Source organism: Miniopterus natalensis, chromosome 1 (genome assembly GCF_054644295.1).
Source record: "Miniopterus natalensis isolate mMinNat1 chromosome 1, mMinNat1.hap1, whole genome shotgun sequence".
In the NCBI taxonomy this organism is placed as follows: domain Eukaryota; kingdom Metazoa; phylum Chordata; class Mammalia; order Chiroptera; family Miniopteridae; genus Miniopterus; species Miniopterus natalensis.
This window is the reverse complement of record NC_142081.1, coordinates 148,703,745-148,719,656: the sequence shown is the minus strand read 5'-3', so window position 1 is coordinate 148,719,656 and position 15,912 is coordinate 148,703,745. Positions and strand designations below refer to the sequence as shown.

Genomic DNA, 15,912 nt, shown 5'->3' with positions numbered 1-15,912 from the left:
TCTTCATATGCTTGTTGGACACGTATATTTGTTCCATTTTGAATTGTCTCTTCAGATGATTCATCTATTTTTCTTTAACATCCTCTATTTTTTGCTTGCTAGTTAGAGAAACAATGTATATTCATAAATATCAACACTTTGTCTCCTGTGTTCCTTTTTTTTCAAATCTATTGGTCTATTATTCAGTTTGTGTATGTATCTTTTGCCATACAAAGGTGTTCAAAAATGTTTTATGTTAAGAAGTCTGCTTATATATTTTTTTCTGAATTTCATATGTTGATTAAAATGTCTTTTCCTATGTTATATATGCCACCTTAGTTTTCTTACATGGCTCTTAGTATTTTGTTTTGAACCGTTTAGTTCAACTGAAAATTATTTTTATTTGGAATAAGAAAAATATTTTCTCCTAGATAGCTAATTCTGTGAATATTCATTAATACGTTCACCAAATTTTTAGAGAGATAACCCAGTAAACAACTACACCAGACCAAATATACACATAATAATGTAATGTGTAATAAATAATTACATACACATGTTATTACTTTAACATAAAAAGGTGAAAAGGGACATTTATTTGAAATTACATATTATTCTGTATTATTTGTGTCTCATTACAAAATGCTATTATTTAAATAAAATAGGACTGTTTAACTGTCAAATAGTTGTGACTGATAGTAGTACTAATTAAACAAATAATATGTGATTAAATGTAACAATATTTTAATATAACAATATTTTAATAAGGTTTCTTTCTGTTCTCTTATAAAGCAGTTATTTTTACCCTTTCTTAACTTTTAGATATTTAAATATTATGAGCTATATTTAAGACACATAAATGTAAGATATTTTAAAGGGGGAATGTAAATACACTAGTGCTATTAACTATATTTAATGACAAGTAACATTCCTGTCCCACAGTATGGCAGGATAATTTGACTCCTCTTTTAATTTTTAATAATACTTCTCTGAATTGTCAGCAACCTTTAGGACATTCTCTTTTTGTTTTATGCAATGACAAAGCTGAACATATTCAAACATATGGCTTGCACTCTGCTCTTATCAAGCCCACATTACACCAATCTGGTGTCATTCCAATATGATGGCTTCAAGCTAAATATGCTCTTAACAACAGCGGTTGAGCATGAAATACTTAGGAGTTTACTTATTAACAGTAGCAGGTGTTATAACTTGTAGGAACTAGTTTCCAGATCTCCAAAAAAGAAAAAAAGTTCATATACTTTAATTCTACAAGTTTACTTTTTTAAAAAATATATCTTTATTTATTGCAGCGAGAGGAAGGGAGAGGGAGAGAGAGAAACATCAATGATGAGAGTCATTGATCGGCTGCCTCCTGCGCGCCCCTGCTGGGGATCGAGCCCGCAACCCGGGCACGTGCCCTGACCGGGAATCGAACTTCGATCTCTGGGCTCTTAGGTCGAATCTCAACCCCTGAGCCATGCTGGCTGGGCTACAAGTTTACTTTTAAAGACCAGTTTTTTGTTCATCATAACCTTTTCATTGATAAACTCATCATATAAGCTAACTATGGCTGAGATATCCATTATTTTTACACACTTTGAAGCACACTGGATGTCATCATAAGTTCAAGTTCTCTCTCTTAATGAAAATGACTTTAAAGTATGCTGAGGTAATTTGAATTTGTGAAATCAGTGCTGGATTCCAAAGAAGTTACAGTTTTATAAAGTCATTGAGAAAGTCCTGTCCGATTTGGCTGCCCCCTTTCCTGTTAGACATCTTTTGTTGTTGTTCTGAAGTAGTCTTATTTCAAAATATGTCTTTTTATTTTTTACTATAAATTTTTGTCATAAAATTGAACAACTCAGGTGCAGTCAGTTCATCTTTTTCCAGGTACCCTGTGGTTTCTTCAAAAATCACCAAAACAAGTTTGGAAGAATAGTATATATTTTCTGTTTTACTGTAATCCCTTTTTCTTCATTGTCATCCTGAATGTATTTCCAAATTAGAGGACACTCTTCTTGTCCTACATTGGAAAATGTGATTTTATGGCAATCTAACATTTTAAAAATTAATAGCCATCTTGTAGGGACATGTGTAAGAAGGCCGCCTCCTTCACTGTTAAATACTAAGTTTATAAGTGCTTCTGCCCATTGTGAGGAAAGTGAAAAGTAACCAAAATTTTAAATTATGTAATCTTCACTATCATAGGTAAGCAAATCATGCCCCTTTCTTGCAGTGTTTTATATAAGGTGTGTGGAACATATTGCAGATAAGATCTTTTCATTTTCTTTGATAAGAAGTTCACCCACTGAATGGAATTTGCCAAAATTTACGTTGCTGTATCTGCAGAATATTCAGAGATGGGACTGAAGTATTTGGTTATCAGTAGACTTTTGTTTTATGCTTCATTGTGCAATTTTATTAAAATCTTGATAGAAATCAAGAAGATAGTTTGACAGTACATTTTTTAAAATTTGTTTTTATTGATTTCAGAGAGAGGAAGGGAGAGGGATAGAGAGAGAGAGAAACATCAGTGATGAGAGAGTCATCAATCAGCTGCCTCCTGCACACCCCTGACTGGGGATCAAGCCCACAACCCGGGCATGTGCCCTGACTGGGAATCGAACTGTGGCCTCCTGGTTCATGGGTCGATGCTCAACCACTGAGCCACACCGGCTGGGCTACATTTTTAAAAATCAAAATACCTAAGAGCTAGAGGGATTTGTGTGTGTGTGTGTGTATGTGACTGTAGTCACTATGTGATATATAACTTGAAAACATAAAATCTGAAAGAATGAGCTCTACACCTTGAAGAGTCAACTCATGTTAAAATTTCCTTCCTTTGTTTTTCCACAGCGCATTTTACTTGAAACCTCAGAATCAGGAAAAATAGCTTTACTCAGTTTCATAGGGCTATCAGGGGAACAATACAATAATGCATGTTTGTTCATGTGATATGCCGAAACTAATTCCACAGCTGCTATTTTCAACTGTGCATTGGCTTCCACAGCTGCTATTTTCAACGGAGCATTGGCGTCTTAGGGGAGACACAAAAACTTCTGATTGATTTAGAGTCTTGTGAGCGCTTTCACGTTTCCTTTTCACCACACCTAATTCCAAATTCTTTTCTGCATCTTATGCAGCATGCTATTTTGGTTGTTTGTGTCCTTCTATTATAAGGTAACAGTCATTTAGCCCACTTTTTTGTTGATGCCTGGGTCATGCTGGTATTAATATTATAATCATTCTCATTTTTATCATCTGAACTCTTAGGAAAAATTGGTCACTGTATTCACAATGTTAAAAATTAAATTAGCATCCACTTGATACCAAAAACAACAGTCAATCAACAGGCAAAGGACTGTGAACAGTCATGATTTCAATGCACTTAGGTTGCACACTTAAGTCTCAGCACAGAACAATGGATGATTTATTATTGTCAACAGCAAGTTACAATTACCAACATAAGCATTCAGGGGGGAAAATAGTGGCAGCCACTGCAGAAGGCAGGTAATTTGTATCATATCTATCTGCTACAAAAATATTCCATTTTAGCCCCTATCTTTTAAACTGCTGATGGATTTTGTACTTCCCCCTGATTTTCCGTACCCATTGTCAAAAGCTGGACTTCTTGCCTCCCAGGAAGGTTTCCATTCACAGGGTTTTCAGTGCTGCAACTGAGATATCCCAAGCAAGCCCGGACAGTTGTCACCCTGCAGGACATTTATGAGCATTTTCTCCTTCATCTCTTCAATTTTTCATTTAAGAAATTGAGGTTTGTTTGTTAGTTTGTAGCCACATAGACTTGTTTAGACTCACAGTTGAACCTGGTTAGGTGCTCTGTTTATTTTTCTTTTAAAATTGGAAGAATCTTACTATCGCCACAGTGCTATTTCCCCAAAATGGGTTCTGCTTGTTCCGATTCTTCTTTCCCTCTCTAACTGTGACACTCACTGTCTGGGTTGTTATTTTTCTTTTGTCAGCTTGTGGAGACTGAAGCTTGATTGCTGGATTATCGTAGGGATTGACAGGCTTGCTAATTGCAGAAGATGAAATGTCCTCTGTCCTTGTGGGCTAGCAGCACAGAAGAAAGTGCTGCTTTCAAATACCCCTTCCGAGGCACCTATATGAAGCTGTAGGTTTTCTAGTCTTCTGGTCTGTCCCAGACCCCAGAACCGGGCGATCTCTCCCCACCTATTCAACTCCTTCCTGGCCAACTTAAAGGCAACTGAACAGACGTGTTTATGGGGACAAATGTAGGCAAGGAGGGCAGGAAGCCTTGAGGTCCGCAGATTTCTATGAACCACACGTTCCTCTAAATTTAGTTTCTCCATTGCCTTCCCTTAGAGGGCCCACTGGTTTTCTCAGGCTCTCATCCACCCGAAAGGAGAGAATTCCCAGTGCTTTCCCACACAGAACTGTCCAGAACACCAGGCCTTCGTAAACCTCTGTCTTCTGGACCCTCGCAGCCTTTCGTCTTGAAGGTAACATTTTCAGTGGAGAAGGAAGCTGTGCTTTCAAGCACTTTAAAAAAGAATTTGTATTCCAGTAGCCCCCAAAATAGAGGCAAAAGATAAGATTTAGAGGTAGACATACTACTTTTTTTCTAAGTTAAAAGATCTTTTATAAATAAGCTGATATTTATTTTAAACACATTCATACCTTCCTTGTAAAAATCTATGCACTGCGATGCCTATCTTGGAGCACAGATTCAAATTTCTTAATAATAACAGATAAAATATGGTAAGCCAACAATTAAGGCAGCAATAAACAAGCCATATATATTTTAAAAGTCAGTCTTACGCACTAAAATTTGGACTTGGGCATGATTTATTGTGCTGGATAAATTCAGAAGAATTGATGAATGGTGCTAAATTATTAATTTGCCCAAAGTGGGAGAGGCCACCATCTCGAACTATATGTCATAAATATTAAAGCCATTCTCATCTTAAGGACTTATGTGAGCAATAAATTATGAGGCCCACTATAGATCTGAGCTGGGTTAATCATAACTCTTTGCCCCTGTAATTCACAATCACTTCATCCCCTACTGGCCATTAGTTTAAATAGTAAAGAAGTTCGCAGCTTGGTGTGCAAGGTGAGAAGTTGTTTCTCCTGCATCGTTCTCTTCATTTTTGTTTGGTGAGAAAAAAAATAATAAATTTCCCTCCTGCCACCTTTATTTTAATTTGAAAAAAATCTCTGCGTTGGTTTCAATCTTGAAAATCAGAAATGCTTAAATAGCAATCGTCACAAAATCAACAGGCATTAGGGGTCCAGGATCATGTAAACCAGATATTCATTCATTCCAATGATTTTGACAAATAAGCAACCTGCTTTTTAAAAGTGCAACTCTTATTTATCTTAAACATGTGATCACATGACATGAAAGAGGTTGCATTCCTTTCATAGTTCTGCCTTTTATTTACATAAATATTTCTCAAACTAGATAGGCTATGCCTTGAAGGCAAAGACTACCATATGTCAAACATCTTTGCATTTTTATGGCAAATATCTACCAGAAATGTATCTTTAACATAATGAAAAAGAGCATAAAAGATGACCTTGGGCTCAAGTTCCAAATCTACCACTAATAACTGGCATGATTTTTTTTATCGAGTTCCATTGCCTCACCTATGAGTTAAGTGTCATAATATTAGCTTCACGGTGTTGTAAAGAACAAATAAATTTAGGCGTAAAAGGCATTTTTTAAGAGTGAAAAAAAATGTTTTATAAATGTGAGTTACTATCATGAGGAAGAAATGGAGGGCAGAGTGAGGATATTCCTTCTTCAGTAAGGGGAAATCTTGTCTTACCTTTTGGTTTAAGTGTCATCTTTCCAAAATAGTTCCAATGAATATTTTTTTAATAAAAAAGGATCATCATTGATGTATTTTTTGTAGCTAGGAGTTTTGCAGTGAGCTTTTAAGGAATTTGCTAAATTAAAGATTTGTATGGGAAAGAATATAGTTTCTTAATTAAAATCAAAGTCACTGGGATGACAAGTAGTGATGCAAGTAGTGAAAGTCTGCTTGTTTATGGCCTTGGCTTCTGCAGTTATTACGGAGACTGTGGGCTTAATGAACTGTAAAGAAAAGTACCTTCAGCACTGTCCTGACAGAGATGTTGGAACAGGGGCGTAGAGAGCAAGGAGATTCTGCAGCGGAAGAGAAACTACTATAATCCATAACATGGTGAGGAGCACAAGGGTAGGTTCTGAATATACATTTTCAGTTTATATTCAGTTTACTTGGCAAGAAATGCAAATATTTGAGAAAATAACATGGAATGTTTACAGTTCTTCACCTGACAGATGGGAAATTGCAGAAAACTAGACAGTTAAAATTGAGTGTGCATGAACAAGAAATGGTCTCCAAAGGGTATCTATGTTTAATCAGTTAGGCACTAAAGATAAGAAACTTAAACATTTGGGGTTTTCTTGTACAACTATTTCAGTTGTCAGAATATTTGAGCAGGCTGTCCTGATTCCCCTCAATGAGAATTAACTTTCCCTTCCTTTAAACCACTTTAACACTTCAAGCTTCTTTTACAGTACTTACTTTAATATGTTTAGCATTCCAGCGATTAGTGCTTGACCTATCTCCACTACTGAGCTGTAAACAGCTTTAGGGGAGGGGCCCCCGTTTTACTTACTTTCAGGATTTTAAAATTAATGCATAATGATTGTTATTGAGGTGGAATTGAAAGAAAGATTATGGTAGAAATGGAACAAAACCTAGCCCCTAGTGTTATCTCAGCAGTGAGAAATGTATCACAGCCTATTGGCATCTCAGCATTATTATGAGGACACAGCTGTTGAGCATCGGTGGCTACCATGGTCCGTCAGTCACCACAACATTCTGGTATCTCTCCTTTGAGGACCAGAGATTGATAATATTGGAGGTAGATGTCACTTTGGATTCTTTTCTCTTCCTCACAAATGGGGGTTGGAATATATTGACGTGGAGCTCCCAGATTCATTTTTGCCCTCTGTTTAACCTGCTATGAAGCACTCTGCTGGCATGGAAACCACTGATAAATAAATCAGTGGCCCACAATTCAGCTGCTTATCCAAACATGAGCTCAAGAACTAAGACTAGTTGACAATATTGAAGTAATATCCGTCACCTAAGACTGAAATTTTTCTGCACCAAATCTTCAATTATGTATTCTGTTGAAAAGTGACTTCAGTTTTCTTGATGAGTTATTTACTAGGTAGTTTTATTTTAATGTTAAAAACCATCCAAAGGACAGAGATTATATGTTTTCATAGATGAAAAAGGCCAGGAATATTTTTTAAAGCTAAAATAGTTTGGGTTACTATGCAACATTTTATTGGGATTGCTACAAGCTATAATTATACTGTTTTAACGGTTCTCTTTTTAAAAATATATTCACAATGCTTTGTAACATTAGAATTACTAGAAACATGTATATAATGGCAATGATCATTTTAGCATACATTTAAATAGAGCTCTACAGTTCACAAAGCAGTAGCAACAATGTTAGAATACTTTTCTAACAGAAAAGCAATATGGCCCCAACAAAGGAGATCCCTTGAGGGTTGTAAAGAATCTGCAAGGAGATCCAAGAGGCCTGAGTGGCTGTTCGAAAACAAGAAAATAGCAGCAATCAAAGTAGGTTGTTAGAGGAGGCTTCAAGGTCACTGCTATCTCTCTGTTACTGTAGGTTTAGACCCAGCTAGCTAAAAACTGCTATGAAAGTTGGTGATCAAGGGGAGCAGAATATGCCACCACAGAATCTACTCCTCTGGCATATTGGTTATTTTGAGCTCTAAAGCACTTGAAAAACAGCAAAAACAGGGAGAGACTTTCTCTGAACTTCTGTTATTTGCCTAAAGATAAAAGAAACCCAGTTGTTAGAAATTTCCTCCCCAGGTGTTTGATCAACTAGGGATAATGACTTTTATCACAGCAGAAGAAACTGGAAGTCAACACTACACTCAGATGAACTTCGGCACAAACTGTCTTACTTCCCACCCATCCTTCTCAAGGCCATTCATCTTTTCTAAAAATCACTCACTTTCCCTTAGAAGGCCTGCTTCCCCTCCCCCTTCCTTATGTAGATGGTATTTAACACTGAATTCTGAACAACCTCTTTGAGTTTCTCATTTTTATCTGACTTATCTCCACATGAGATATACATGTTGATAAACTCTGTTGTTGTTTTTTTGTTATAGAGGTTTCAGCTAAGAACTCAAAAGGGTAGAGGAAAATTATTTTTTCTCCCCTGCAGTGATTAGTGGAAAGGATCAAAGAAAGGGAGGGCCTAGTGGGCGTGGCTCAGCGGTTGAGCATCGACCTAGGATCCAGGCGCTCGGGGTTCAATCCCTGGTCAGGGCACATGCCCAAGTTGCAAGCTCAATCCCCGGTCAGGGTCGAGCAGGAGGCAGCTGATCAATGGCTCATCATTGTTGTTTCTATCTTTCTCTCTCCCTCTCTTTCCTCTCTCTAAAATTAACAAAGATATATTTTTTTAAAAACAAAGAAAGGGAGGAAGGATTGAGAGAATCCTATGGACATAAGTAATCAATGTAGAGAAAACCTGTAAGTATTTTCCCCTCTCCCACACCAACACTCTAAAAATCTGTCAATTTTTATAATTATATCAAGCCTCATGTATATAAAATTATTCCTGATTATATTACTCATTTTTATTAAAACAAATTTTATTCAAAAATCATTGTACATCAGCTGTGAAGAGTCTCAACTTTCAAAATTGTCAAAATGCATATTCCCAGGCCTTAAACATCAACCATTCCAGTGTAATAAGTTGGGGTAATATCTGGAGTTTACATTTTTAACATAAGACTCTCGTGGTGATTTCTAATGGTATTAAGTTTAGCATCACATTTTGAGAAGCACAGAACCCTAGCACCTAACATAGTCCCTAGTGTACAGTAAACTCTCTGAGTAGTTGCATGGAATGATTTCTTCAGGAGAAAAACTTTTATCTGTTTCAGTATCTCTTGGTTTGATTGGGGCTCACCCCAAGAAGAGATAGTAAGTATCCACTGAGCACAGTAAACTGGTCTAAAGGGTTTAGAACATATTTCTTGCAAAACTTTTTATTGATTATCTAACATTGCCTGATATAAGAAAATATATTTAAAAGACAGTAAATATATCAAATATTTATTTATATTTTCTTCCTTTACTTTTATGTTTAGATATATCCCCCTTTTATTTCCAGTATCAGAAAAATAGTTTTACATGTTCTTCTAGGTCTGTGGGTTTTTAAAACTTGAATTATTTTTTATTTTAACGAATTTACTACACTAAAGGAGTCTTTTTTGTATATGACATGACACAGTACTTTAATATTGGTCTTTTTAAAATAATCACCTGTCTCACTCTAATTTTTTAAATATTTTATATTTGCCATACTGATGTGAATTATGGTCTTTGTAATACAGTCCATATATGACAATTATATACTTGTATCAGGTTTGTAGATTTTTTTGTCTATTCCACAGATTTTCTATTTGCTGACAACTTCCATGATATTTTATTTTTAAACTTTGTAACATTTTTACTACTTGGTATTCTAAGTCTCTGATCATTATATTTTATTTTCAAAATGTCTTTGCTATTTTATCTGTTTTATTCCAATTAAATATGCAAAGATTTTTAATAAATTTTAAAATATTCTTTGAACATTTTATTTAGATCGCATTAAGTATCAAATAACCTGAGGAAAACTGACATTTCTTTTATAATTATGCATCTATTCCTTTGGAAATATATCTTTTCTAGGAACAAGTTTACATTTTCTTCACTCAGTAAAGTATTGAAATTTTCTTCATTTAGTCCTTAGTTGTTTATTATTAAATTTATCTAGGTATTTATATTTAATGTAAATGAATATTTTTACTCAAATTATATATTATTGATGTATTAATAGAAAAGCAATTGATTTATATATATCTAGTTACATAGATATATTTGTTGAAATCTTTATTTTTTTCTAATATTTTTGAAGTTCATTATTGCAAGCTTCAGACATATGTCATCAAATAATAATAATTTTGGTTTAATAGCTTGAAATCAGATTTTTGTTTCCTGTCTTATTGTATAGGCTAAAATGAACATAATCATGTGTTTTTATTTTTTAATTAACTTTATTAGTGTGTCATTGATTAATAAGATTACATAGGTTTCAAGTGTACATTTCTATGATACATGGTCTGTATATGCATTGTGGCCCCCTTAAAGGTAATGGAAGGCACTGTTTTCTTGACTTTAATGGTAATGCCACTAGAGTTTCAGCCTCCAACAGGATTGCTGCCTGTTTGAGGTAGTACTCTATACCTCATCAAAGAATTTCTTTATACCTGCTCTACTAGGTGGGTAAATAGGTAATGGTTTTCAATTTTTTCAAAAGTATTCTTAGTGTCTGTTGAAAGACTATTTAAAACTTTTATGAAGCCTCATTTATAAGACATATTATCCCAGCAACCTTCTTAATACTGAACCAATGTTGCTCTTTCCTGTTTAATAATGCTACATTATTCTTGTAACATATCATTAAAATCTGTTTGCTGATAGTTTTGGGATAACAATTCTGAGAATTCTGGATGTTTCTCATAGTTTAGTAATAAAGGCTATTTAGCTCTTTCCTCTGTGAAACAGAAGTTTCTACTTCTTGAGAAAATTTGGTAAACCCCTCCCCCAGGAAATTAACAAAGTTATTGATATTTTAATTTTATCCTTATGGAATCATTTATAATCTTTTCTTAACCTATTTCTGGAATTTTTCTTTCATTTTCACTATCTGTAATTTTTAGCTTCATTGAAGTAAATCAGCAAAAATTTCTATATATATTTAGGTATACAACTTGATGTTTTGATGTGCAGAGGTATTATGAAATGATGACCACAATGAAACTAATTATCACCTCATACAGTTAACTTTTTTTTCTTTTTTTTATTAGACCACTTAAGATCTACTCTCTTGGCAAATTTCAAGTATAGAATTCAGTATTGTTAACTACACTCACCATGCTGTACATTAAATCTTCAGAATGTATTCATCTTGCTTAACTGAAACTTTGTATCTTTTGACAAATACCTCTCCATTTCCGCCACTCCTCCTCCCCCAACTTCTGGCAACCACCATTCTAACTCTGCGCTTCTATGAGTTCAACTATTGTAGATTCCACATATAAGTGAGACAATGTAGTATTTGTCTTTCTTTGTCTAGCTTATTTCACTTAGCATAATGCCTTCCGAGTTCATCCATGTTGTTGCAAATGGCAGAATTTCCTTCTTTTGTAAGGATGAATTATATTCCATTATCTATTTACTTTATCCATACATCCATTAATAGACATTTAGGTTGTTTTCATATTTTGGCTCTTGTGAATAATTTTGTGATGAATATGGGAGTGCAGGTATCTCTTTGAGATGCTGATTTCATTTCCTTTGGATATATCCCCAGGACTGGGATTGTTGGATCACATGGTAGTTCTACTGTTAATTTTTTGAGGAACCTCCATAATAGGTGCAACCAATTTACATACTCTCCAGTAATATGCAAATGTTCCTTTTTCTCCACATTTTCACCACTACTTATGCCCTTTTTCACCACTACTTATGTCCTTTTTTTAAATTTACCTTTATTGTTGAAAGCATTACAGATGACCTTCTTTTTCCTCCATTTATCCCCTCCACCCTGCATCTCCCCCCCCACCAGGCCTTCCCCACACTCTTGTCTGTGTCCATAGGTTATGCATACGTGCATATAAGTTCTTTGATTAACCTCTCCCCACCAACTCCCCCAATCGTGCCTTCTTTTTGATAATAGCCATTCTGACAGATGTAAAATGATATCTCATTGTAGTTTCATTGGCATTTATTTCCCTGATGATTAGTGATGTTGGGTATCTTTTTGTATATCTTTGACCTTTTGTATGTCCCTTTAACTAATGTACTTTTCCACTTTTTAATCCAGTTATTTGGCTTTTTTTTGCTATTGAGTTTTAAGAGTTCCTTATATATTTTAGATACTAAATCTTTATCAGATAGAAGGTTTGCAGTTTTTCCCCATTCCATAGCTTGCCTTTTTTACTCTGTTGAGTATTTTGTTTGCTGTGCAGAAGCTTTTTAACTTGATGCAATCTCATTGGTTTATTTTTGCTTTTGTTGCCTTATTTTTGGTTGTCATATTCAAAAATCATTCTCCAGACCAATGTCAAGACACTTTTCCTACATTTTCTTCTAGGAGTTCTATGGTTTCAAGCCTTACGTTTAAGTTTTTAATCCATTTTGGGTTGATTTCTATATATGATATGAGGTGTGAGTTTAGTTTTATTCTTCTTCATGCAGATATCCAGTTTTTACAACGCCATTTATTAAAGAAACATTTCTTTCCCCACTGTGTGTTCTTGGAATCCTTGTAGAAGGTCAGCTGAACATTAAAGTGTGGCTCTATTTCTGGGATCTCTATTCTGGCCCATTGATCTCCGTGTCTGTTTTTATGCCAGTACTATACTGTTTTGATTACTGTAGTTTTGTAACATATTTTGAAATCAGGCAGCATTATGCCTCCAGCTTTGTTCTTGTTTGGATTGCTTTGGCTATTTTGGGTCTTTTTTGATTACATATGAATTTTAGGATTTTTTTTCTACTTCTGTAAGCAGTGCCCTTGGAATTCTGATAGGGTTGGCATTGAATCTGTAGAGCACTTTTCATAGGATAAACACTTTAACAATATTAATAGTTCCCCCCGGCCGGGCATGGCTAAGTGGTTGAGTGTCGACCTAGGATCCAGCCTAGGATCCAGGCGATTGGGGTTCGATTCCCAGTCAGGGCACATGCCCAGGTTGTGGGCTGCAGCCGATCAATGACTCTCTCATCACTTATGTTTCTATCTCTTTCTCTCTCTCCTTTCCTCTCTCTGAAATCAATAAAGATATATTTTAAAAAAACAAACAAAAAACACAATATTAATAGTTCCAAGCCATGAATATAGAATGTCTTTCCATTCACTTATCTTCTTTAATTTCCTTCATCACTATTTTGTAATTTTTAGGGTGCAAACCTTTCACCTCTTTGGTTAATTTTCTTCCTAAGTACTTTATTCTTTTTGTAGCTATCATAAATGGGATTTTTAAAAATTTCCTTCTTGTATAGTTCATTGCTTGTATATAGAAATGCTATTGATTTTTATATGTTGATTTTGTATTATGGAACTTCACTGAATTTCTTTTACTGGTCTTAACTTTTTTTTGTTTAGTCTCTAGAATTTTCTACATGTATGATCATGTTATCTGCAAATAGAGATTATTGCACTTCTTTTTTTTATTTGAATCTTCTTTTTTCTTATCTAATTGCTCTGGCTAGCATTTCCAGGACTGTTTTGAATGGAAGTAGTGACAGGGGAATTCTTGCCTTATACCTGGAGACAAGTCCACAGGGGGACAAAACTCCTTCTGGGACTGCATTCAGGACCACAATTGTCCAGCCAACCACTGGGGTATGGGCCTTCTTTCTCAAAACACTTTTCCTCAGTCTTGGACTTCACCAGGATTTCAAAACCTGGATTCCAAGGCTCATAAGGGCACGTTTATTCATGGGCTTCTGTCAAATTGTTGTTTCTGTGGGGAAACACACCTTGGGATCTCTTAATCCTCTATCTTGCTGACATCACTTCAACTATCTGTATTTATTTTTATTTTTCCCTAATCTGATTTACCATGAAATTATTTTCCCTTTCAAGAAACAAACAATGAATATTTAATATAATTATTCTGTTTATTTAATGAATTTATTGTTTTATATTTATATATAATAATCTTTTAAATAAACTTTATTAAGATTGCTTTTTATTTTTGATAAATTTGCAACTTAGGCTGTGAGTGATTACTAAAAGAAAATGGATAATCACTAAAAGATATTATAAACAAACCAGAATAAATTTGTGTTTCCTAAATGATGATAGAGAAGGCTTTATAATTTTTTTTTTCTCATTACAATGCCCACCTAGGTGGTTTCTTCTAAATCTATCTGCAAGATTGTCATAAACCATACTTTGCAACAGATTATTTTAGGACATAGGAAAAGAAATATATCTTGCTAGCAGTGCAGTGTTTATTATTTCTCTTTTTTTTTTAATTTTATTTTTGTTTAAAATAGTACAGATGTTCCTTTTTCTCCCCAATGACCCGCTCCACCCCGTCCCTTCCCCCTCCCCAGTCCCTCTCCCCACCATTGTCCATGTCCTTGGGTTGTGCATATTTGCATATAAATTCTTTGGTTACTCTCTCCCCCTCCACCCACCCGCCCTCCTCCATCCCTCTGACATTCGTCAGTCTCATCTGTGCTTCCATGTCATTGAATCTATTCTGTTCATCAGTTTATTAAGTTCTTTAGATTCCACGTATAAGCGATCAATCTCATATTATTTCTCTTTAATGTGAGTTGTACATGCAGCATTCATTTAGAATATAGGTTATTTGCAAGATGATACACGTATTTGGTGGGAGCAAAGCCTACTTGGCTTAGAAGTCTAATAACCCAAAAGAGCCAAGATCTCTTGTAACAACTCCAGAATCGTAACTTCCAGGGTCACCGGAGAAACAGGCCTAATTACAAGAATTACTGCATTCAGAGAAGCTCAAAGACATGGCTTCCTTTCATGCACTTATTGTTCTCACTGTCCAGGTGCTATTTACTACACAGGGGTCATTTTACTATAAGCAGTGTTGCCTGGAAACATAGTTAACATTCCAATGTCATCAAGTTTCCAGGAGAACAGAGCTGTAAATTAACCAAAAGCCAAATTCTCATTCAGAATAGGTGCTTAGAAATATAGTTCCTATTATTTTTTGCACAATTAAATACATACAAATGCAATTTTTTATCCTGTCTATGTAACTTAATATTCCTACTTTAAATCCTATTTTCTTCTTTTGTTCTCCATGTTTTTACAGGTAAAATATGGAAATTATGCTTTTGTATGGGATGCAGCTGTATTGGAATATGTGGCTATCAATGACCCAGATTGTTCCTTTTACACCATTGGGAATACAGTTGCTGATCGGGGATACGGAATTGCATTGCAGCACGGCAGTCCTTACCGGGATGTTTTCTCACAGAGGTAAGATTTGTGTGTGGTCTGAACAAAAGAGAGGAAATATAGAAAAAGAATATCTACTTGATTATCTTATTTAGTTTATTATATTTTGTTTTCTTTGTTTGAAGAAGCATAATAAATAACAACAAAAAAGGTAGTTATATGACATTCATTTCCTAAAACATGTCCTGAAGTGTTATTATTTTTTCCATAAAAAGGGGGAAATATCACTGCATATAGTTTTACTCTCAAAAATTTTTGTATACAAAAGAAAGTAATATGTTAGCAATTTCTTTAGAGCTTAATTGAGCAGTTTAATGTCTGAATTTTTATAGACTAAATGTCATAGTTAGCAAAATTAATTTATTTCCAAAAACACCATACATACTATCAATAACATAAACTTCAGGACCAAGTCAAAGTTTTGATGTAGTGAAGCACATAATGATCATAATGACAGGGAGATTTCCATCTGAATTTTGGGGAAAAAAAAGGTAAGAATATTACAGTCCATCACTTCACATCAAAATGTGTAAGAGACATCTTCATGCAATTTAAGTAGACAGTTTAATACAATTATACCCATCCTTAAATCAGAATTTTCTATTATAAGTTGTTTAATAAACAAGATTTTGAAATGTATATATAATATTAACAATACATATGAAAGACTTGGGCCTGAAAGGAATTCACAAGATCACTACATTGCATTCTATCTGCTACCAAACAAGCTTGGACCTGAGAGAAAGTAGTCATATCTTTCAGGTAGATGTGAGTTCCATCTGACCCTGATAGTGCATTTTGTTCATTTTCTGGTATTCTTCTACGTATTTT

General features: G+C 34.7%; 1 protein-coding gene across 2 annotated transcripts in view; it reads left to right on the top strand.

The window, feature by feature from the left end:
* Positions 1 to 15,912, top strand: part of GRID2 (glutamate ionotropic receptor delta type subunit 2) — a 1,226,675-nt gene that overhangs the window by 1,056,836 nt on the left and 153,927 nt on the right. For both annotated transcript variants that reach the window (XM_087826562.1, XM_087826560.1), the window contains exon 14: positions 14,936 to 15,102. In XM_087826562.1, the coding sequence (XP_087682688.1) occupies positions 14,936 to 15,102 (167 nt within the window). The remainder of the gene's footprint in view (positions 1 to 14,935; positions 15,103 to 15,912) is intronic.